At 39.5% G+C, this 23,344-nt stretch overlaps 1 protein-coding gene across 5 annotated transcripts in view; it reads left to right on the forward strand.

Moving 5' to 3' along the window:
- Nucleotides 1-1,405: 1,405 nt before the first annotated feature.
- The window catches only part of Cd200l1 (CD200 molecule like 1), a 51,762-nt gene continuing 29,823 nt past the window's right edge, over nt 1,406-23,344 (forward strand). For 2 of the 5 annotated variants that reach the window (XR_015633425.1, XM_087577333.1), the window contains exons 1-2: nt 1,421-1,571; nt 5,231-5,530. Coding sequence is in view for 3 of the 5 variants with exons in the window: in XM_087577333.1 (XP_087433459.1) it covers nt 1,508-1,571; nt 5,231-5,530 (364 nt within the window). In the remaining 2 variants the exon portion in view is untranslated. Of the gene's footprint in view, nt 1,572-4,952; nt 5,531-23,344 lie in introns of all 5 variants that reach the window. The other 3 variants (XM_087577331.1, XM_087577332.1, XR_015633426.1) reach the window with 3 other exon arrangements.

Raw genomic sequence — 23,344 nt, forward strand, 5'->3', positions numbered from 1 at the left:
TCTGTCTGTAGGTATAATTTCTGCATTACTATTCAATTCATACATGTACCATTTCACTACTGCTTTTCTGGGTCTTATTTAATTCTCTGTCCCCAATACAAAGACCTCTGAATTATATCATAGCAGAACCCCCCCACATCACCTCTGGATCATACGTTTATGAAAAAAAATCTGGAAGGTAGGAAACCTGTGGAAAAAACTAAAGGGTAGGAAACCCAGGAAATTAAAAAACTTTTGCAATAGAATATAAATTAAAATTCTTTTTTCGCTGGGGATTTAGCTCAGTGGTAGAGCGCTTACCTAGGAAGTGCAAGGCCCTGGGTTCGGTCCCCAGCTCCGAAAAAAAAAATTCATTTTTCAAAAAATTTCACATCATGAACACTGTATGTGCATAATTTTCCCTTCCTCTTTCTCACTCCAATACCTCCTCTCTCTTCCCTTCCTCTTTTCCTCTTAAATTAATACACTGTGTCATTCTGAGTATCTGAAACTCTTCAGGTAGCCATTTACTATCCTGAGTCTCAAGACACATTTCTGACTTTTTACCTCCTGGGGGCTGAGGTTAAAGATGTACAACACCATACGTTCACAGACTGTTTTCAAATGAGGAAGGAGGTGTTACTAGGTATTACTAGTGTTACTTTGCTGTGATGAAATACTATGTGCAGATGCAACTTGGCCGGGGGGGAGGGAGGTTTATCTTCCTCACAGTTCTGTGTAACAGTTCACTGTCAAAGCAATGAGGGCAGGAACTTATACAGTGAAGAAACCTGGAGGCAGGAGCTGGTGTAGAAGCCACAGAAGGATTCTGGTTACTGGTTTGCTTCATAAGGCATGCTAGGCTAAGAATGCAACCATTACAAATGAATGGGCTGGCAGAATACTGCAAATACAGAGGCGAATGAGAGCAGAAAACCACTGAACTGAGAACGCGACCCCCGTTGAAGGATTCAGAGAAAGGACTGAAAGAGCTTGAAGGGGCTTGAGACCCCATATGAACAACAATGCCAACCAACCAGAGCTTCCAGGGACAAAGCCACTACCCAAAGACTATACATGAACTGACCCTGGGTTCCAACTGCATAGGTAGCAATTAATAGCCTAGTAAGGGCACCAGTGGAAGGGGAAGCCCTTGGTCCTGCCAAGGCTGGACCCCCCCAGTGAACGGGATTCTTGTGGGGAGGGTGGTAATGGTGGGAGGATGGGGAAGGGAACACTCATATAGAAGGGGAGAGGGAGGGGTTAGGGGGATGTTGGTCTGGAAACTGGGAAAGGGAGTTACAATTGAAATGTAAATAAATACCCAATTTAATAAAGATGAAGAAAAAAACCCACAATGAATGATCTGGGCCCACTTCCCTTCATCACTAAAACAATTATAATAGGCAAATAATCTTGTTAATGAATAACCATCTGGTGTGGGGCATGAACTTCAGCCTCATTTGGAAGCTTAGCTGGGAAACACGATACTGTAACTGTTAGAAAAAGACCTTCATCATCAGATTCAATGGATTTTTCACTTCTTTGCGTCACCCATCTCTTAATGCTTCCTCTCTGTGCACAAGAATCAGGTAAGTGTATTTTCTTTTATGTATGTTTAGCTGGAAGTGAGTGGCGAATAAATATTAGGTCACAGGACATTTACTTTTGCTCCAGTAGGTAAAGAGGATGTATGCTAGTTTCAGTTTGCTAACCATATACCTATAAAATCACACAGCTAGCAAATCATGTAATGTGAACATACTTGAAACAGTGACTATAGAGGATAGAATGATGAGAACAAAGGCAGGAATACAGATTCTGAGGTGTGTACAACTTGCTCAAATTAGATGATTTCCTCTTTATCTCCTTGATGGAAGGATAAAGGCAAAAGACAAGCTAGATCCAAAGCATCTCTTCACAGAATCCCTTGTCTTTGAATTATACCCTGTTTTCAAAATCAAGTATGCAGACCATGTAATGTTAAAAACCTTTTTGTATGTATTAAGACATTTTTATTATATAGACCAGCCTAAAAAAAATGTGCTTTATGGAATTCTCCATGATTACAAGCCGAGCTTTTGTAAGAATTCAACAAACGTTGTCATAGTAATTTTCTGTTTTCTTCAGGTTAAACAATAACTAGTTTCTTGAAGAATTCAGGTGAGGCGTCTTGAGAAGTAGCTCAGTAGATAAGAGTTAGGAGCACATGGCACTCTGTAAGAGAACCCAAGATCTGTCCCAAGCACCTACATCAAAATGCTCAAAAGCACCTTAAACTCAGGTGAAAAGATCGAAAGATCTCTTGCATCCTCTGTGGATCCCTGGGCACACATCCCCATCACAAGCATAATTAAAAATCAGGATTACATGTTTAAAAAATAATTGAGGAGAGAAAACAAAAACTATGCTAAACTGAAAAGAGAAACTGAGGTTTAGGGACAAAGCTTCTGCTTAGCCTGGATAATGTCTGGAGTTCACTCTTTAGTATCAATAAATAATAAATTAGAATTGACTATGTTTGATGAGGAAGACTTCTGTCATGAAATAGCTCAGACTATAAAGGGAAAGAGAATCTGGGAGCAAGTGATGATGAGGGGCTAGACAGTTCGGAAACTGTTGGGTAATCAGTGATGGACAGCTCAGATATTTATTTACTTATTTACTTATTTATTTTTGCTTGTTTGGGTTTTCATGTGTACTGTTCAGTCCTTTCCTGAGTGCAAGGAACAAACTACATATGGAAATTGCAATGTTTCTGGTGACATATAACTGTCAGATGACCTTGTGTTCTCATTTTATTCAAAGCTATGGAGCTGGTAACGTTACACCTATTTTTTTTTAAATTAAAAATGATATGGTGCAGGAAAAGAAAGAATTTCCAGGAGACCTCAGTCTTAAAAATTAGACCAAGTAAAACATGAGCACAGAACTGATAAGCACAGGGTTTCTCTCACAATAAAGTTGCCTCATGCATTTGAAAGGTCCCTGATACTTTTATACAGTTTAGATTCACTATATTGATTTTTAAAGTATTTGATACAAAATTGCTTGTAATTTGATTGTGAAGATGAAATGAGGGAAAAGCTTATGTCCTAAAATGGATCAAGGTGTGTAGGTTATTTTTTTCTTTTTTTTTAAGATTTATTTTATGCACATGAGTACACTGTTGCTCTCTTCAGACATACCAGAAGAGGACATCGTATCCTATTAGAGATGGTTGTGAGCCACCATGTGGTTGCTAGGAATTAAACTCAAGACTTCTGGAAGAGCAGTCAGTGTTCTTAACTGCTGAGCCATCTTTCCAGTCCCATGGTTGTTTTTTTAATTTTCGTATTTAAATAAAGCAGAGACTAAGGAAGATGGACAGCGTTCCACAGCAGAATCCAGACGTCTTTCCTTTTACTCTCTATAGCATATCTCCCTATACTATGGGTTTATTTTATCTGTTGTTGACTTAAAAAAAATAGATGACCACTTGGGATCTATTCATTTCTGTTTTTTTTAAATTTCTTGATAGATTTAATCAAATTTTTAGAGGTAATTTAGAGGAATTCATTAAATCTCAAAATGTCAAATTTATAGCGATTACAAATAAAGCTTCAATAAATATAGTTGAGCAAATGTGCTTGTGGTTCAGTGGGACATCTTTTGAGTATGTGCTCAGAAGTGGTGTAGTTGCTCTTGAGGTAGAACTTTCTGAGAAACCACCAAATTGTTTTCCAAAGTGGTTGTACAGTTTGCCCATCCATCAGCCATGAAGTAGAGTTCCCCTTGTTACACAACCTTGCCAGCATGCACTGTCACTTGAGTTTATGATCTTGGCTATTCTGATAGATATAAAAGATGGAATCTCAGAGTCATTTTGATTTTCATTTCCCTAATGACTAAGGATGTTGAACATTGCTTTAAATGGTTTTTGTCCATTTGGGATTCCTATATTTAAAATTCTCTGTTTAGCTCTGAACCCTATTTTTAATTGGGTTATCTGGATGTTTTACTGAGCATAAGAAGCAAATAAATTGCTAATCCTAAGGCAGAGAGTTTTTTTAGAATACTCTGCAGAAGTATGTGACTATATATCTATATCTCTTAACAATGGATCTCATTTTCAGAATCTTCACAGAGGATAAAGGACAATTAAGAAATGGCTGTGCTGGTTAGGAGATGACATTTGGAATGTCACAAATAAAATCCAAAATGAGAGAGGTAGAGGGAGAGGGAGAGGGAGAGGGAGAGGGAGAAGGAGAGGGAGAGGGAGAGGGAGAGGGAGAGGGAGAGGGAGAGGGAGGGAGGGAGAGAGAGACTGTCCTGGGAGGAAAGGTGACCATCTTCTGAAACTTCACAAGTCTAGCAAATGTTGAGCAAATCAATTATCTGGCAGAAAATCCAAGGCTCTTTGCCTCACAATATTGGCACTTACAGTCATAGATATGGAGAAAAGATTTTCCCACCATATGTAAACAGGCTTCAGTGCAAGATTCTGGAACCCAGTGCCTCCTTCATGACAGGTTTGACATCCAAGGAGTGACATTTGACGATGGATCCTGCTGCAGGTGTCTGTTTAACACTTTTCCACAAGGCAGCCATGGAACCTGGCTTAACATTTTAAGTATATAACATCTTCCTCAAGGGTCCCATAATGCGGGGTAGACATTGTAGAGTTATAGTTTTTAAGGCCACTGTCCAGAGAAAGAAAGTTAGGTAATAAAACACTGATGGTGATTAGTTCAAGTTACTTAGACAGGACAAAAGCAATGGAGGCCAATGGACGGTTGTGCCCTGGCAGCACTGTCTCTCACCTAACATCATCTCTTTACATTATGCTGTACTGGCTTCCATTAAATGGAAGGAAAACGCAGGAAAAGTATTTGAGTGTTGTTACTATTCCAGGATGAAGGCATGGGAAAAGAAAGAGACATCAGTCAAGAACAGAGAAAGGTAGAAACTGTGGAAGTTAGGGTTCAAGCTAGCAGGGTATCTCAGTACTAGTGAGAGCATTAGAGTTCCACATTATGCCTCTGTAATTATGAAGTGCTGAGGATGTGTATAATATAATTTATAGATGTGTTAAAAGAGCAGGCAGTGGACAGAGGAAAAGGTACTGGAAGTTTAATGATATATGTGAGGAGTTATCAGACAGGGATGTGTTTTCAGCATTTGTGTGTCATATAGAAATTGGGGTAAATTCCATGCTCTCACAGGAGAGAATTTGGTATGACTTGCTTTTGTTTCCCTCTCTTTGCCTCAGCTGTATCTGAACAAGTAACTGAACTCCAGTCTGTGCCTAGCTCTGAAGATCTTCATAACCTTCATTGTTCTGCTGTGGGAAAGCCTGCCTCTGGAATCTCCATTTACCCATCACAAGTCACAGTACACCCAGCACAAGAGTACCTTGCTCAGAACCCCAATGCCACAGTGGCTGTCACTAAAACCTACAACAACTCTTTGAAAACTGCGAGGATCTTGAGTGTCCGGGATTTGGCTGTGTCCATGACTCACCCTGTGAGATACGAAGAGATGATAGTCCCTCTGCCAGGAAATAAAGGAGGTAAGTAAAAATAACGGTGGAATTAAAGGAGACTGTTGGTGCTGGGAAAACAGCTGAGTCTATAAAACTCTTGTCATGAAAGCATGACTCCAAATTCATGAAAAGCCAAGCGGAGGTGTGTGTCCTTGGAATCTCAGTGCTGGGGATGCAGGGGCAGGCCAGTCCCTGGGGCTTATTGCTTAGACAGCCTAGACTAATCAGTGACCCTCTGCTCTCAGTGAAAGTCTCTAAATTAAAATAATGATGACAAAAACACAATTCAGACCGTTCCTCTGGTTGATATTTCACTTTCATAGCACATAAATTACACAACCACATGCATACAGTAAGCATGAACTTTCATATGCACTTGAACTTACAGAAGCATAGATATGCACACACATATACACACACAGGTAAGTTTTCAGGCATTCACTTACACATGTAGATACATGTGCTCACATATACACACATGAGAGGAGAGATAAATATCTTTTTAAAAAATCCATCATGACGAGTATTTGTGTAAATCAACTAATTTTGAAGAAGTAAACCAATACAATGTACACACATGATTAAGGAATCATAGAATGAGGGCTGGTATGGTAGCACCTGGAGGTAGAAGCACAGGGATCTATGTAAATTCAGAGCCAGCCTGGAATGAATATACCAGGAGCAAAACCTCTATAGTTAGACCCTGTCTCCAAAAAGCAAATAAACAAACAAGCAAAAAAAACAAATACTAAATTAAACAATCTTGACAGTTTTTACCTAACCCTGTATGCTGCTCTTTTCCTATAATATAATAAATATAATATAATATCATTAATATATATATGTATGTATACACACAAATTCTGTCATTAATACTTTTTGTTTCTGTTTTCCTTTATTTGGGGCTTGCCAATAGCTAATTTTTATCACATTATATATATATATAATATTAATATATATTAAGAATCAAGTTGGGAAGGAAGGGGTTTATTCAGCTTACATTTCCACATTGCTGTTCATCACCAAAGGAAGTCAGAACTGAAACTCAAGCAGGTCAGGAAGCAGAGACCATGAAGGGATGTTACTTACTGACTTACATCCCCTACCTTGCTTTCTTGTAGAACCCAAGACTACCAGCCCAGGGATGGTGTCACAAACCAGGTGCCCCCCATCACTAATTGAGAAAATGCCTTACAGCTGGATCTCATGGAGGCATTTCCTCAAGGGAGGCTCCTTTTTCTGTGATAACTCCAGCTTGTGTCAAGTTGTCACACAAAACCAGCCAATACAATTGACCCCTTGTCAACTTGGCACACAAACACATCACTATTAAGCCCCTACCATTACTTACTTATTCATCTAAATTCCACAGTCTTTACAAATTCTTAAATATTAAAATTTCCATCCCTTTAAAATATCCAATCTCTTTTAAAATTCAAAGTCTTTTTTTCAATTCAAAGTCTGTTGGCTCCACGAAAATACTTCCTTTCTTCAAGTGAGAAAAATATCAGAGCACAGTCATAATCAAAATAAGAATCAAACTCTAACCATCCAATATCTGGGATCCACCCACAATCTTCCGGACTCCTCCAAGAGCTTGGGCCACTTCTCCAGCTCTGCCCTTTGTAGCACACACCTTGTCTTCTAGCTGCCTGTTCTACGCTGCTGCTGCTGTTCTTGGTGGTCACCTCATGGTACCTGCATCTCCAAAACACTGTTGTTTGCCACTGCAACCAGGCTTCACCAATAGCCTCTCAAGGGCTCTCTTCATGGTGCTAAGCCTCAGCTCCTTTGCATGACCCCTTCAGTCCTCGGCCATCAATAGCAACTGAGGCTGCACCTTCAACAATGGCCTTCCATGGCCTCTCACAGTGCTGAGCCTCGGTGACTCTTCATGACCCCTTCTGGCCTTCAAAACCAGTACCACCTGGGTGACTCTTACACATTACCATGTCCAGCTCTGCATGAGGTACACAGCCTTAGCTATCTCACAACTCCCAAAAAACACTTCCCAGAAGATTTCACCTCAATGATGCTGGTCTCTTCTTAATCACTGATAATTTCTTAGCTCTCGCTAACCAGCATCAATAGTTACAGTAATGCAAAGGCTTGCTTTAATAGTTCTGGCATCTTGTTAATCACAATAGATTCTTCAGTTCCAGCTAAAAAGATTCTTTAATCTTCCCTCTGAAATTTCACTAGCCAGACCTCCATCGTTTGCACTCTTCTCAAGCTTTTATAGAACATCCCACAGGGCTCTTTTCCTTTTTTTCTTTTCTTTTCTTTCTTTTTTTTGGCTATTTTTTTTATTTTTTAAATTTTTCTTCATTGGATATTTTTTATTTACATTTCAAATGTTATTCCCTTTCCCAGTTTCCCAGCCTAAGCCCCCTATCACATCCCCCTCCACTTCTTCTATAAGGGTATTCCCCCTCCCCAACCACCCCTCTTCCTGTTGCCCCCAGACATTCCCCTACACTGGAGGGTCCAGCCTTGGCAGGACCAAGGTGTTCTCCACCCATTGGTGCTCAACAGGCCAACCTCTGCTACATATGCAGCTGGACCCATGGATCTGTACATGTGTACTCTTTGGGTAGTGGTGGAGTCTTTGGGAGCTCTGGTTGGTTGGTATTGTTTTTATGGAGTTGTAAGCCACTTCAGCTACTTCAATCCTTTCTCTATCTCCTCCAATGGGGGACCCCATTCTCAGTTCAATAGTTTGCTGCTAGCATTCGCCTCTGCATTTGTCATGCTCTGGCTGAGCCTCTCAGGAGACAGCTACATCAGCACTTCTTGCCATCAGCAATATTGTCTATATATTCTGTGTGTATATGGGCTGGATCACCAGTTGGGACAAGGCTCTGAATGTCCATTCCTTCAGTCTCTGCTCCAAACTTTGTCTCCTTATCTCCTCCTATGAGTATTTTGTTTCCCTTTCTAAGAAACGCTGAGCCATCTGCACTTCGGTTGCCCTTCTTGAGCTTCATGTGTTCTGTGGATTATATCTTGCCTATTTCGAGCTTTTGAGTAATATCCACTTATCAGTGAGTGCATACCATGTGTGGTTTTTGTGACTGGGTTATGTCACTCAGGATGATATTTTCTAGTTCCATCTATTTGCCTAAGAATTTCATGGGGTCATTGTTTTTGATAGCTGAGTGTACTGCATTGTGTAGATGTACCACATTTTCTGTATCCATTCCTCTGTTGAAGGGTATCTGAATTCTTCCCGTTTCTGGCTAATATAAAGAAAAACTGCTATGAACGTAGTGAAGCATGTGTCTTTCTTGTATGTTGCAGCATTATTGGTGTATATGTAGAAGAGATGTATAAGTGGGTCCTCAGGTAGTGCATCTAATTTTTTGAGGAACCTCCAGAGTAATTTCCAGAGTGGTTGTACCACTTTGCCATCCCACCAACAATGGAGGAGTGTTCCTCTTTCTCCACATCCTCACCAGCATCTGTTGTCACCTGAGTTTTTGATCTTAGCCATTCTGACTGGTGTGAGGTGGAATCTCAGGGTTGTTTTGATTTACTTTTCCTTGATGACAAAGGATATTGAACATTTCTTTAGGTACTTCTCAACCGTTCGATATTCCTCAGCTGAGAATTCTTTGTTTAGGTCTGTATCCCATTCTTAGCAGGGTTATTTGGCTCTCTGGAGTCTAACTTCCTGAGTTCTTTGTATATTTTGGATATTAGCCCTCTGTCTGATGTAGAATTGGTAAAGATCTTTCCCCAATCTGTTCTTTGCCATTTTGTCCTAATGATGGTGTCCTTTGCCTTACAGGAGCTTTGCAGTTTTATGAGGTCCCATTTGTTGATTATTGATCTTAGAGTGTAAGCGATTGGTGTTTTGTTCAGGAAAATTTCCCCTGTACCCATGTGTTCAAGGCTCTTCACCACTTTTTCTTCTATTTGAGTGTATTTGGTTTTCTGTGGAGGTCCTTGAACCACTTGGACTTGAGCTTTGTACAGGGCTATAAAAATGAATTGATTGGCTTTCTTCTACATACTGATCACCAGTTAAATCAGCACCATTTGTTGAAAATGCTGTCTTTTTTCCCACTGGACGGTTTTAGCTTCTTTGTCAAAGGTCAAGTAACCAGAGGTGCGTGGGTTCATTTCTGGGTCTTCAATTTTATTGCACCAATCTATCTGCCTATCTCTGTACCAATATCATTCAATTTTTATCACTATTGCTCTGTAATATCGCTTGAGGACAGGGACAGAAGTGTTTTTATTTTTGAGGATAGTGTTTGCTATCCTGGGTTCTTTGTTATTCCAAATGACTTTGCATATTGCTCTTTCTAAGTCTATGAAAAATTGAGTTGTAATTTTGATGGGGATTGAATTGAATCTGTAGATTGCTTTTGGCAAGGTGGCCATTGCAACTATATTAATCCTGGCCATCTATGAGCATGGGAGATCTTACCATATTCTTCAATTTCTTTCTTCAGAGACTTGAAGTTATTGTCATACAGATCTTTCACTTGCTTGGTTAGAGTCACATTGAGGTATTTTATGTTATTTGTGACTATTGTGAAGGTGTCATTTCCCTCATTTCTTTCTCAGAATGTTTATCCTTTGAGTAGAGGAAGGCTGCTGATTTGTTTGAGTTAATTTTATGCCCAGCCACTTTGCTGAGATTTTTTTTTATTAACTTGAGTATTTCTTATTTACATTTCAAGTGTTATTCCCTTTCCCGGTTTCCGGGCAAACATCCCCCTCCCCCCTCCCCTTCCTTATGGGTGTTCCCCTCCCAACCCTCCCACATTGCCGCCCTCCCCCCATAGTCTAGATCACTGGGGGTTCAGTCTTAGCAGGACCCAGGGCTTCCCCTTCCACTGGTGCTCTTACTAGATATTCATTGCTACCTATGGGGTCAGAGTCCAGGGTCAGTCCATGTATAGTCTTTAGGTAGTGGCTTAGTCCCTGGAAGCTCTGGTTGCTTGGCATTGTTGTACATATGGGGTCTCGAGCCCCTTCAAGCTCTTCCAGTTCTTTCTCTGATTCCTTCAACGGGGTCCTATTCTCAGTTCAGTGGTTTGCTGCTGGCACTCACCTCTGTATTTGCTGTATTCTGGCTGTGTCTCTCAGGAGCAATCTACATCCGGCTCCTGTCGGTCTGCACTTCTTTGCTTCATCCATCTTGTCTAATTGGGTGGCTCTAAATGTATGGGCCACATGTGGGGCAGGCTCTGAATGGGTGTTCCTTCAGTCGCTGTTTTAATCTTTGCCTCTCCCTTCCCTGCCAAGGGTATTCTTTTTCCTCATTTAAAGAAGGAGTGAAGCATTCACATTTTGATCATCCGTCTTCAGTTTCGTTTGTTCTAGGGAACTAGGGTAATTCAAGCATTTGGGCTAATAGCCACTTATCAATGAGTGCATACCATGTATGTCTTTCTGTGATTGGGTTAGCTCACTCAGGATGATATTTTCCAGTTCCAACCATTTGCCTACGAATTTCATAAAGTCGTTGTTTTTGATAGCTGAGTAATACTCCATTGTGTAGATGTACCACATTTTCTGTATCCATTCCTCTGTTGAAGGGCATCTGGGTTCTTTCCATTTTCTGGCTATTATAAATAAGGCTGCGATGAACATAGTGGAGCACGTGTCTCTTTTATATGTTGAGGCATCTTTTGGGTATATGCCCAAGAGAGGTATAGCTGGATCCTCAGGCAGTTCAATGTCCAATTTTCTGAGGAACCTCCAGACTGATTTCCAGAATGGTTTTACCAGTCTGCAATCCCACCAACAATGGAGGAGTGTTCCTCTTTCTCCACATCCTCGCCAGCATTTGCTGTCACCTGAGTTTTTGATCTTAGCCATTCTCACTGGTGTGAGGTGAAATCTCAGGGTTGTTTTGATTTGCATTTCCCTTATGACTAAAGATGTTGAACATTTCTTTAGGTGTTTCTCAGCCATTCGGCATTCCTCAGCTGTGAATTCTTTGTTTAGCTCTGAACCCCATTTTTTAATAGGGTTATTTGTTTCCCTGCGGTCTAACTTCTTGAGTTCTTTGAATATTTTGGATATAAGGCCTCTATCTGTTGTAGGATTGGTAAAGATCTTTTCCCAATCTGTTGGTTGCCGTTTTGTCCTAACCACAGTGTCCTTTGCCTTACAGAAGCTTTGCAGTTTTATGAGATCCCATTTGTCGATTCTTGATCTTAGAGCATAAGCCATTGGTGTTTTGTTCAGGAAATTTTTTCCAGGGCCCATGTGTTCCAGATGCTTCCCTAGTTTTTCTTCTATTAGTTTGAGTGTGTCTGGTTTGATGTGGAGGTCCTTGATCCACTTGGACTTAAGCTTTGTACAGGGTGATAAGGATGGATCGATCTGCATTCTTCTACATGTTGCCCTCCAGTTGAACCAGCACCATTTGCTGAAAATGCTATCTTTTTTCCATTGGATGGTTTTGGCTCCTTTGTCAAAAATCAAGTGACCATAGGTGTGTGGGTTCATTTCTGGGACTTCAATTCTATTCCATTGGTCTATCTGTCTGTCTCTGTACCAATACCATGCAGTTTTTATCACTATTGCTCTGTAATACTGCTTGAGTTCAGGGATAGTGATTCCCCCTGAAGTCCTTTTATTGTTGAGGATAGCTTTAGCTATCCTGGGTTTTTTGTTATTCCAGATGAATTTGCAAATTGTTCTGTCTAACTCTTTGAAGAATTGGATTGGTATTTTGATGGGGATTGCATTGAATCTGTAGAGTGCTTTTGGTAAAATGGCCATTTTTACTATATTAATCCTGCCAATCGATGAGCATGGGAGATCTTTCCATCTTCTGAGGTCTTCTTCAATTTCTTTCTTCAGTGTCTTGAAGTTCTTATTGTACAGATCTTTTACTTGCTTGGTTAAAGTCACACCGAGGTACTTTATATAATTTGGGTCTATTATGAAGGGTGTCGTTTCCCTAATTTCTTTCTCGGCTTGTTTCTCTTTTGTATAGAGGAAGGCAACTGATTTATTTGAGTTAATTTTATACCCAGCCACTTTGCTGAAGTTGTTTATCAGCTTTAGTAGTTCTCTGGTGGAACTTTTGGGATCACTTAAATATACTATCATGTCATCTGCAAATAGTGATATTTTGACCTCTTCTTTTCCGATCTGTATCCCCTTGATCTCCTTTTGTTGTCTGATTGCTCTGGCTAGAACTTCAAGAACTATATTGAATAAGTAGGGAGAGAGTGGGCAGCCTTGTCTAGTCCCTGATTTTAGTGGGATTGCTTCAAGTTTCTCTCCATTTATTTTAATGTTAGCAACTGGTTTGCTGTATATGGCTTTTGCTATGTTTAGGTATGGGCCTTGAATTCCTATTCTTTCCAGGACTTTTATCATGAAGGGGTGTTGAATTTTGTCAAATGCTTTCTCAGCATCTAATGAAATGATCATGTGGTTCCGTTCTTTCAGTTTGTTTATATAATGGATCACGTTGATGGTTTTCCATATATTAAACCATCCCTGCATGCCTGGGATGAAGCCTACTTGATCATGGTGGATGATTGTTTTGATGTGCTCTTGAATTCGGTTTGCCAGAATTTTGTTGAGTATTTTTGCGTCAATATTCATAAGGGAAATTGGTCTGAAGTTCTCTTTCTTTGTTGTGTCTTTGTGTGGTTTAGGTATAAGAGTAATTGTGGCTTCGTAGAAGGAATTCGGTAGTGCTCCATCTGTTTCAATTTTGTGGAATAGTTTGGATAATATTGGTATGAGGTCTTCTATGAAGGTTTGATAGAATTCTGCACTAAACCCGTCTGGACCTGGGCTCCTTTTGGTTGGGAGACCTTTAATGACTGCTTCTATTTCCTTAGGAGTTATGGGGTTGTTTAACTGGTTTATCTGTTCCTGATTTAACTTCGATACCTGGTATCTGTCTAGGAAATTGTCCATTTCCTGAAGATTTTCAAGTTTTGTTGTATATAGGTTTTTATAGTAAGATCTGATGATTTTTTGAATTTCCTCTGAATCTGTAGTTATGTCTCCCTTTTCATTTCTGATTTTGTGAATTTGGACGCACTCTCTGTGTCCTCTCGTTAGTCTGGCTAAGGGTTTATCTATCTTGTTGATTTTCTCAAAGAACCAACTTTTGGTTCTGTTGATTCTTTCTGTGGTCCTTTTTGTTTGTACTTGGTTAATTTCAGCTCTGCGTTTGATTATTTCCTGCCTTCTACTCCTCCTGGGTGTATTTGCTTCTTTTTGTTCTAGAGCTTTTAGGTGTGCTGTCAAGCTGCTGACATATGCTCTTTCCTGTTTCTTTCTGCAGGCACTCAGCGCTATGAGTTTTCCTCTTAGCACAGCTTTCATTGTGTCCCATAAGTTTGGGTATGTTGTACCTTCATTTTCATTAATTTCTAAAAAGTTTTTAATTTCTTTCTTTATTTCTTCCTTGACCAGGTTATCATTGAGTAGAGCATTGTTCAATTTCCAAGTATATGTGGGCATTCTTCCCTTATTGTTATTGAAGACCAGTTTTAGGCCGTGGTGGTCTGATAGCACTATGGGATTATTTCTATCTTTCTGTACCTGTTGAGGCCCGTTTTTTGACCAATTATATGGTCAATTTTTGAGAAAGTACCATGAGGAGCTGAGAAGAAGGTATATCCTTTTGCTTTAGGATAGAATGTTCTATAAATACCCGATAAGTCCATTTGGTTCATGACTTCTCTTAGTCTGTCGACATCACTGTTTAATTTCTGTTTCCATGATCTGTCCATTGATGAGAGTGGGGTGTTGAAATCTCCCACTATTATTGTGTGAGGTGCAATGTGTGTTTTGAGCTTTAGTAAGGTTTCTTTTACCTATGTAGGTGCCCTTGTATTTGGGGCATAGATATTTAGGATTGAGAGTTCATCTTGGTGGATTTTTCCTTTGATGAATATGAAGTGTCCTTCCTTATCTTTTTTGATGACTTTTAGTTGGAAATTGATTTTATTTGATATTAGAATGGCTATTCCAGCTTGCTTCTTCTGACCATTTGATTGGAAAGTTGTTTTCCAGCCTTTCACTCTGAGGTAGTGTCTGTCTTTGTCTCTGAGGTGTGTTTCCTGTAGGCAGCAGAATGCAGGGTCCTCGTTGCATATCCAGTTTGTTAACCTATGTCTTTTTATTGGAGAGTTGAGGCCATTGATATTGAGAGATATTAAGCAATAGTGATTATTGCTTCCCATTATATTCATATTTGGATGTGAGGTTATGTTTGTGTGTTTTCATTCCCTTTGTTTTGTTGCCAAGACGAGTAGTTTCTTGCTTCTTCTAGGGTATAGCTTGCCTCCTTATGTTGGGCTTTACCATTTATTATCCTTTGTAGTGCTGGATTTGTAGAAAGATATTGTGTAAATTTGGTTTTGTCATGGAATATCTTGGTTTCTCCATCAATGTTAATTGAGAGTTTTGCTGGATACAGTAACCTGGGCTGGCATTTGTGTTCTCTTAGGGTCTGTATGACATCAGTCCAGGATCTTCTGGCCTTCATAGTTTCTGGCGAGAAGTCTGGTGTGATTCTGATAGGTCTGCCTTTATATGTTACTTGACCTTTTTCCCTTACTGCTTTTAATATTCTTTCTTTATTTTGTGCGTTTGGTGTTTTGACAATTATGTGACGGGAGGTGTTTCTTTTCTGGTTCAATCTATTTGGAGTTCTGTAGGCTTCTTGTATGCCTATGGGTATCTCTTTTTTTAGGTTAGGGAAGTTTTCTTCTATGATTTTGTTGAAGATATTTACTGGTCCTTTGAGCTGGGAGTCTTCACTCTCTTCTATACCTATTATCCTTAGGTTTGATCTTCTCATTGAGTCCTGGATTTCCTGTATGTTTTGGACCAGTAGCTTTTTCCACTTTACATTATCTTTAACAGTTGAGTCAATGATTTCTATGGAATCTTCTGCTCCTGAGATTCTCTCTTCCATCTCTTGTATTCTGTTGGTGAAGCTTGTATCTACAGCTCCTTGTCTCTTCTTTTGGTTTTCTATATCCAGGGTTGTTTCCATGTGTTCTTTCTTGATTGCTTCTATTTCCATTTTTAATTCCTTCAACTGTTTGATTGTGTTTTCCTGTAATTCTTTCAGGGATTTTTGTGTCTCCTCTCTGTGGGCTTCTACTTGTTTATTTATGTTTTCCTGTAATTCTTTCAGGGTTTTTTGTGTCTCCTCTCTATGGGCTTCTACTTGTTTATTTATGTTTTCCTGTAATTCTTTCAGGGTTTTTTGTGTCTCCTCTCTATGGGCTTCTACTTGTTTATTTATGTTTTCCTGGAATTCTTTCAGGCATTTTTGCGATTCCTCTCTGTAGGCTTCTACTTGTTCTCTAAGGGAGTTCTTCACGTCTTTCTTGAAGTCCTCCAGCATCATGATCAAAAATGATTTTGAAACTAGATCTTGCTTTTCTGGTGTGTTTGGATATTCCATGTTTGTTTTGATGGGAGAATTGGGCTCCTATGGTGCCATGTAGTCTTGGTTTCTGTTGCTTGGGTTCCTGCGCTTGCCTCTCGCCATCAGATTATCTCTAGTGTTACTTTGTTCTGCTATTTCTGACAGTGGCTAGACTGTCCTATAAGCCTGTGTGTCAGGAGTGCTGTAGACCTGTTTTCCTCTCTTTCAGTCAGTTATGGGGACAGAGTGTTCTGCTTTCAGGCGTGTAGTTTTTCCTCTCTACAGGTCTTCAGCTGTTCCTGTGGGCCTGTGTCTTGAGTTCACCAGGCAGCTTTCTTGCAGCAGAAAAGTTGGTCTTACCTGTGGTCCTGAGGCTCAAGTTCGCTCGTGGGGTGCTGCCCACGGGCTCTCTGCAGCGGCAGCAACCAGGAAGACGTGTGCTGCCCCTTCTGGGAGCTTCAGTGCACCAGGGTTCCAGATGGTCTTTGGCTTTTTCCTCTGGCGTCCAAGATGTGTGTGCAGAGAGCAGTCTCTTCTGGTTTCCCAGGCTTGTCTGCCTCTCTGAAGGTTTAGCTCTCCCTCCCACGGGATTTGGGTGCAGAGAAATGTTTATCCGGTCTGTTTCCTTCAGGTTCAGGCAGTGTCTCAGGCAGGGGTCCTGCCGCTCCTGGGCCCTCCCCCACGGGAGCCCAGAGGCCTTATACAGTTTCCTCTTGGGCCAGGGATGTGGGCAGGGGTGAGCAGTGTTGGTGGTCTCTTCCGCTCTGCAGCCTCAGGAGTGCCCACCTGACCAGGCGGTGAGGTCTCTCTCTCTCACAGGGTCTGGGAGCAGAGAGCTGCTGCGGGCCAGGATCCGCGGGTGTGGGACTTCCGGTAAACACAGAACGTGCCCGGTCCTAGAGGAATTCTGCTTCCGTGTGTCCCAAGCTCACCAGGCAGCTTTCTTGCAGCAGAAAAGTTGGTCTTACCCGTGGTCCGGAGGCTCAAGTTCGCTAGTGGGGTGCTGCCCACGGGCTCTCTGCAGCAGCAGCAACCAGGAAGACCTGTGTCGAGATTTTTTTTTTTTTTTTAATCAGGCTTAGTAGTTCTCTGGTGGAACTTTTGGGGTCACTTAAATATACTATCATATCACTGGCAAATAGTGATATTTTGACTTCTTCCTTTCCAATTTATATCCCTTTGACCTCATTTTGTTTTCTGATTGCTCTGGGTAGGACTTCGATTACTATATTGAATAAGTAGGGAGAGAGTGGGCAGCCTTGTCTAGTCCCTGATTTTAGTGTATTGCTTCAAATTTCTCTCCGTCTAGTTTTATGTTGGCTACTGGTTTGCTGTATATTGCTTTTACTATGTTTAGGTATGGGTATGAATTCCTGTTCTTTCCAAGACATTTATCATGAAAGGGTGTTGAATTTTGCCAAATGCTTCCTGAGCTTCTAATAAAATGATCATGTGGGTTTTTTTCTTTGCATTTGTTTACATAGTGGATTAAGTTGGTGGATTTCCATATATTGAATCATCCCTGCATCCCTGGAATGAAGCCTACTTGATCATGATGGATGATTGTTTTAGTATGTTCTTGGAATCAGTTTGTGAGGATTTTATGAAGTATTTTTGCATCAGTATTCATAAGGGAAATTGGTCTGAATTTCTCTTTCTTTGTTGGGTCTTTGTGTGGTTTAGGTATAAGCGTAATTGTGGCTTCATAGAAGGAATTAGGTAATGTTCCTTCTGTTTCTGTTCTGTCGAATGATTTGGACAGTATTGGTTTTAGTTCTTCTATAAAGGTCTGATAGAATTCTGCATTAAACCTATCTAGTTCTGGGATTTTTTCAGTTGGGAAACTTGTAATAACTGCTTCTATTTCTTTAGGAGTTATGGAACTATTTAGATGGTTTGTGCGATCCCGATTTAACTTTGGTACCTAGTATCTGTCTAGAAAATTGTCCTTTCCTCAAGATTTTCCAGTTTTGTTGAATATAGGCTTTTGTAGTAGGATCTGGTGATTTCTTGAATTTCCTCAGATTCTGTCCTCATGTCTTCCTTTACATTTCTGGTTTTGTTAATTGGGACACATTCTCTGTGCCCTCTGGTTAATCTGGCTAAGGGTTTATCTATCTTGTTGATTTTCTCAAAGATTCAGCTTCTGATTTTGTTGATTCTTTATATAGTCCTTTTTGTTTCTACTTGGTTGATTTCAGCTCTGAGTTTGATTAATTTCTGCCTTCTATTCCTCTTGGGTGCATTTGCTTCTTTTTCTCCTAGAGTTTTTAGGTGTGCTGTCAAGCTGCAAAATGTATGCTCTCTACTGTTTCTTCTTGGAGGCACTCAGAGCTCTGGGTTTTCCTCTTACCACTGCTTTCAATGTGTTCCATAAGTTTGGTTGTGCCTTCATTTTCATTAAATTCTAAAAAGTGTTTAGTTCTTCCTTCCTTCCTTCCTTCCTTCCTTTCTTTCTTTCTTTCTTTCTTTCTTTCTTTCTTTCTTTCTTGACCAAGTTATCATTAAGTAGAGCATTGTTCAACTTCCATGTGTATATGGATTTCTGTTGTTATTGTTGTTATTAAAGACCAGCCTTAGTCTGTGGTGATTTGATAGGATGCATAGGATTATTTTAATCTTCTGGTATCTGTTGAGGCCTGTTTTGTGACAAATTATAGGGTCAATTCTGGAGAAGGTACCATGAGGCTCTGAGAAGACGGTATATTCTTTTGTTTTCAGATGAAATGTTCTATAAATATCTGTTAAATACATTTGGTTCATAACTTCTGTTAGTTTCCCTATGTGTCTGTTAATTTTTGTTTCCATGATCTGTCCATTGATGAGAGTGGGTGTTGAAATCTGCTACTATTATTGTGTGAGGTGCAATGTGTGCTTTGACCTTTAATAAGATTTCTTTATGAATGTAGTTGCCCTTGCAGTTGAAGCATAGATATTTAGGATTGAGAGTTCATCTTGGTAGATGTTTCCTTTGATGACTATGAAGTGTCTTTCCTTATCTTTTTTGATAACTTTTGGCTGAAAGTTGATTTTATTCGATATTAGAACTGCAACTCCAGCTTGTGACCATTTGCTTCAAAGTTGTTTTCCAGCCTTTTACTCTGAGGTAGTGTCTGTCTTAGTCACTGAGGTATATTCTCCGTATACAGCAAAATGCTTGGTCCTCTTTATGTATCTCGTCTGTTAGCCTATGTCTTTTTATTGGGGAATCGTGCCTATTGATGTTAAGAGATATTAAAGAAGAGTGATTGTTGTTTCCTGTTATTTTTGTTGTTAGAGGTGGAATTATGTTTGTGTGGCTCTATTCTTTTTGGTTGTAAGGAGGTTACTTTCTTGCTTTTTCTAGGGTGTATTTTCCTTCCGTGTGTTAGAGTTTTCCATCTACTATCCTTTGTAGGGCTGGATTTGTACAAAGGTATTGTGTAAACTTGGTTTCTCCATCTATGTTAATTGAGAGTTTTGCTGGATATAGTAGCCTTGGCTGGCATTTGTGTTCTCTTAGGGTCTGTATGACATCTTCCCCGGACCTTCCATCTTTTGGAGTCTCTAGTGAAAATCTGATGTAATTCTGATAGGTCTGCCTTTATATATAACTTGATCTTCTTCCCTAACTCCTTTTAATGTTCTTACTTTTGTGCATTTGGTGCTTTGACTACTATGTGATGGGAGAAATTTCTTTTCTGGTCCAATCTCTTTGGAGTTCTGTAGAATTCTTGTGTGTTTATTGGCATCTCTTTAGGTTAGGGAAATTTTCTTCTATAATGTTGTTGAAGATATTTACTGGCTCTTTAAGTTGGGAGTCTTCACACTCTTCTCTACCAATTATCCTTAGGTTTGATCTTCTCATTGTTTTCTGTATTTCCTGTATTTTTAAACTTAGAAGCTGTATGAGTTACTTTTCACATTGCTGTGACACAATACATGATAAAAGGGGCAAAATGAAGGAAGATGCTATTTGAATTCATGGTTCTAGGGTACACAATAGTGAAGAAAAAACAGCATCAGCAACATGGAACTCTAGTCATATTGCATCTACCATCAGAAAGCAAACAGAGATAACTATTGGTGCTCAGCTCAACTTCTCCATTTTATTTTGTTTGGTTTAGACTATGGAGTGGTTCCTCCCATATTCATGGTCAGTATGTAGACACAGCTAAAATTAATAGTCATTGGAGAGGTGGTATAAACCTAATACACTAGAAGCTTTCTCTAACATGTCCACATTAGAAGTTGATTTAAATGAAATCACTAAATAACAGAGGACATAGATATCCAACTGCTCATTTCTGGTCATCAAGTCAAGCTTCCAGTATAAGGTTTGGATTATATCTAATTGAGTTTTTGGCTAAAGAGGACCCATGGAAATCCCTAACAACCAGGCTGATGGCAAGATTAGAGGTTGCTCTCCTCAAACTCACATCAACGCCCAATTGATGAAGACAGAGTTCATTGAACATGGAGAATATGAACTGGTGCTTATACAGAACCTAGACATGTTTTTAATTAACAGGACTAGCACTGCAGAGCTTGCTTCACTCTTCTGCCCCTTCTCATGTCATTACTACATTCTACCGTGGACCATTTTCCTACACTTGTCACCACAGCCTAGGCTTGCTTCTTTGTGAAGTTGATGTATGATGTCTGATGTATCTATGCCTCTGTTTGTGTCTGTATTTTCACCCTACTTCAGGGGAGAAAGTCTGCTATTGTATATACGCGTATCTTATTCATTTCCACTGCTGTCTGCAGGCATAGAACAAATACTCTAAATCATAGTACTGCCTGCTTAGAGTATTCATAATGGCATATTATTATAGATTTATGCTTGATTTAATGGGTCATTTGATTGGGACAGGATCTAGTTCTGTAGACCAGACTGGTCTGGGAATTATATAACCTGGTTTTGTTTCACACATACTTCAATTAATTTGGATTGCCTACCAAGTAATGGGAATACAGACAAGAGCCACTATGTCTGGCTTAGAGTTTATATTTCATATTGGTGCCACCAATAGATGAATTTCATAAACACATGATAATAAATGTGTGTGTACGTGTGTGTGTGTGTGTGTGTGTGTGTGTGTGTCACTCATTATATTCTGTTACCTTTAATATTTTTGCTAGAATACATCCACTTACTATTTTATGGTGAACTTTGCTATGTACTTGTTGTCATATCATTGGCAGTTAAATGATACTTTACTGGATATTGTTTTTCTTTAAATCTACTAAAGTCTTAGTCCTAGATTCAGAGATGAGTTATACAACAAGAGAATGAAAGACGATATGAGTAAGCATACAATCCAAAGAACATGTATTTCATCAAGACTAATAGAATATTTTTGAATGGAATATTGTAATAAATGGAAAAGTGAATCAAAAGAAGGCTGTAGCATATGCAAAAACATAAATAAGTACCAAATAGTCTATTAAACTTCACATGTATGAAATATTAAATATTAAAGGAATGGAGATCTGAAGGTATGATTATGAGAGTTAGAGAGTATTATGCTAAGCTCTATATTTGGAAACACTTTTAAAGTGGCATTAAAAATAAACATAAGTAGTGGCCTGTGTACAGACAGGTCCCTTCCATTCTGGATGAAGTGGGATGTGACAGGACAACATTGTGGCCTGACCCCAGCACTCAGGAAGTGAATACGTAGATGGTAGAGCAATGGGAGAGAAAGAAGCAATTGTGTAAGGGGTAGGGAAATGGAAGACTAGAGAAACCCAGCAGCTTGTGAACTATGAAGTAAGGAGTAACTGGAGACATGGGGGGACTGATCTTCTTGCTCCTTGGGAAATGGTGAACTATACTGTCCATTGAAGGCTTAGATTTTTCAAATCCTACTTTAGTAAGGGTTCTTAAACACTTCAACCTCCCTTCTAGCCCACTGACCAAAGTTAGGGGAGATTGACAGTTAACAGGACAAGGAGGATATGCCCCTGATTAGAAGTGCTCCAAGCCAATGGACCCAAGAGACAAGCTGGTGTAGTCATTCTAACATCTAACAAAATAGACATCCGACCAAAATTAAACAAAAGAGATGGGAAAGGACATTTCATACTCATCAAACGAAAAATGCACCAAAATGACATATCAGTTCTGAATATCTATGCCCCAAATGCAAGTTTGAAAAAGAAACATTGCTAGAGTTTAAATTCCTTATTGAACTACACACATTAAAAGTGGGAGACTTCAACACCCAAATCTCACCAATGGACTCATCATACAGACAGAACTAAACACAGAAATAATGGAGCTAACAGATGTTATGACTCAAATGAACATAACAGATATCTACAGAACATTTAACCCAGACACAAAAGAATATACCTTCTTCTCAGCACCTTACTGAACCTTAGCCAAAATCGACCATATACTCACTAACAAACAAGTCTTACCAGATACAAGAAAACTGAAACAACCCACTGTATCTTATCAAACCACCAAAGATTAGAAGTGGACTTCAACAAAAGAAACAACAGAAAACCTAAAAACACATGGAAACTGAACAGCTTTCTACTCAATGACCACTGGGTAATAAATTAGAGAATTTCTAGAATTCAATGAAAATGAATGCACAGCATACACAAACATATGGGACCCAATGAAAGCAGTGCTAAGAGGAAAGTTCGTAGCACTAAGTGCCTTCATAAAAAACAGGGAGATCTAATACTAGCAATTTAACAGCGCATCTGAAAGCTCTAGAACAAAAGGAAGCAAATACATGCAACAGGAGAAGATGGCAGGAAATAATCAACTAAGAACTGAAAGCAATAAGATAGAAACAAACAAATAAAAAACAATACAAAGATTCAGTTAAAAAATGATTTGGTCTCTTTCTGTCCTTAATTGATTTCAGTATCTATTTTTAAACAGAAATGTTTCTCTTGGATATGCTTGAACTGTGGGAGGACTTTAGAACTTTGAGCTAGAAGAACTATTGAGTGTTAAGAACTCTGTGGGGAGAAGTGCAAACAATCCTGAGAGCTCAGAGGAGACAACTACTTCTGCCCACATTCCTGACACAAGAGGAACCCACCCAGTGCCCTCCGTTCCCTCTGGGAAAGAACATTCTTATCCTGGAATCTTGTTGGACCCCTCTCTAGCTCAGCATGAAGAGTTTCAGCACAATTTGATATAAAGAATACTAACAAAAAGAAACAAATCCTCTCCAATTTTGTGTTAAACTATCAACAAATCAGGCTCAGGGTCTGAACATATACGACCTTTAATAAGTCCTTGACCATTTATTTCTGGATACTTTCTGAGAATTTCAGATGAGGCTATCTTTTAAAAATCTTTCCTACCAGGATGTGGCTGAACACAAACTTCCCATAGGGGTAGAAATATGAGAAGTTGTCCTAATGGGAATAGAATTGGTCATTGGAATAAATGAACATCATGATTTGAAAAGGTAGGGTTGCCATAGAGTTGTGTGTTTGAATGCTTG

This window comes from Rattus norvegicus, chromosome 11 (genome assembly GCF_021556685.1).
Source record: "Rattus norvegicus strain SHRSP/BbbUtx chromosome 11, alternate assembly SHRSP_T2T, whole genome shotgun sequence".
In the NCBI taxonomy this organism is placed as follows: Eukaryota; Metazoa; Chordata; class Mammalia; order Rodentia; family Muridae; genus Rattus; species Rattus norvegicus.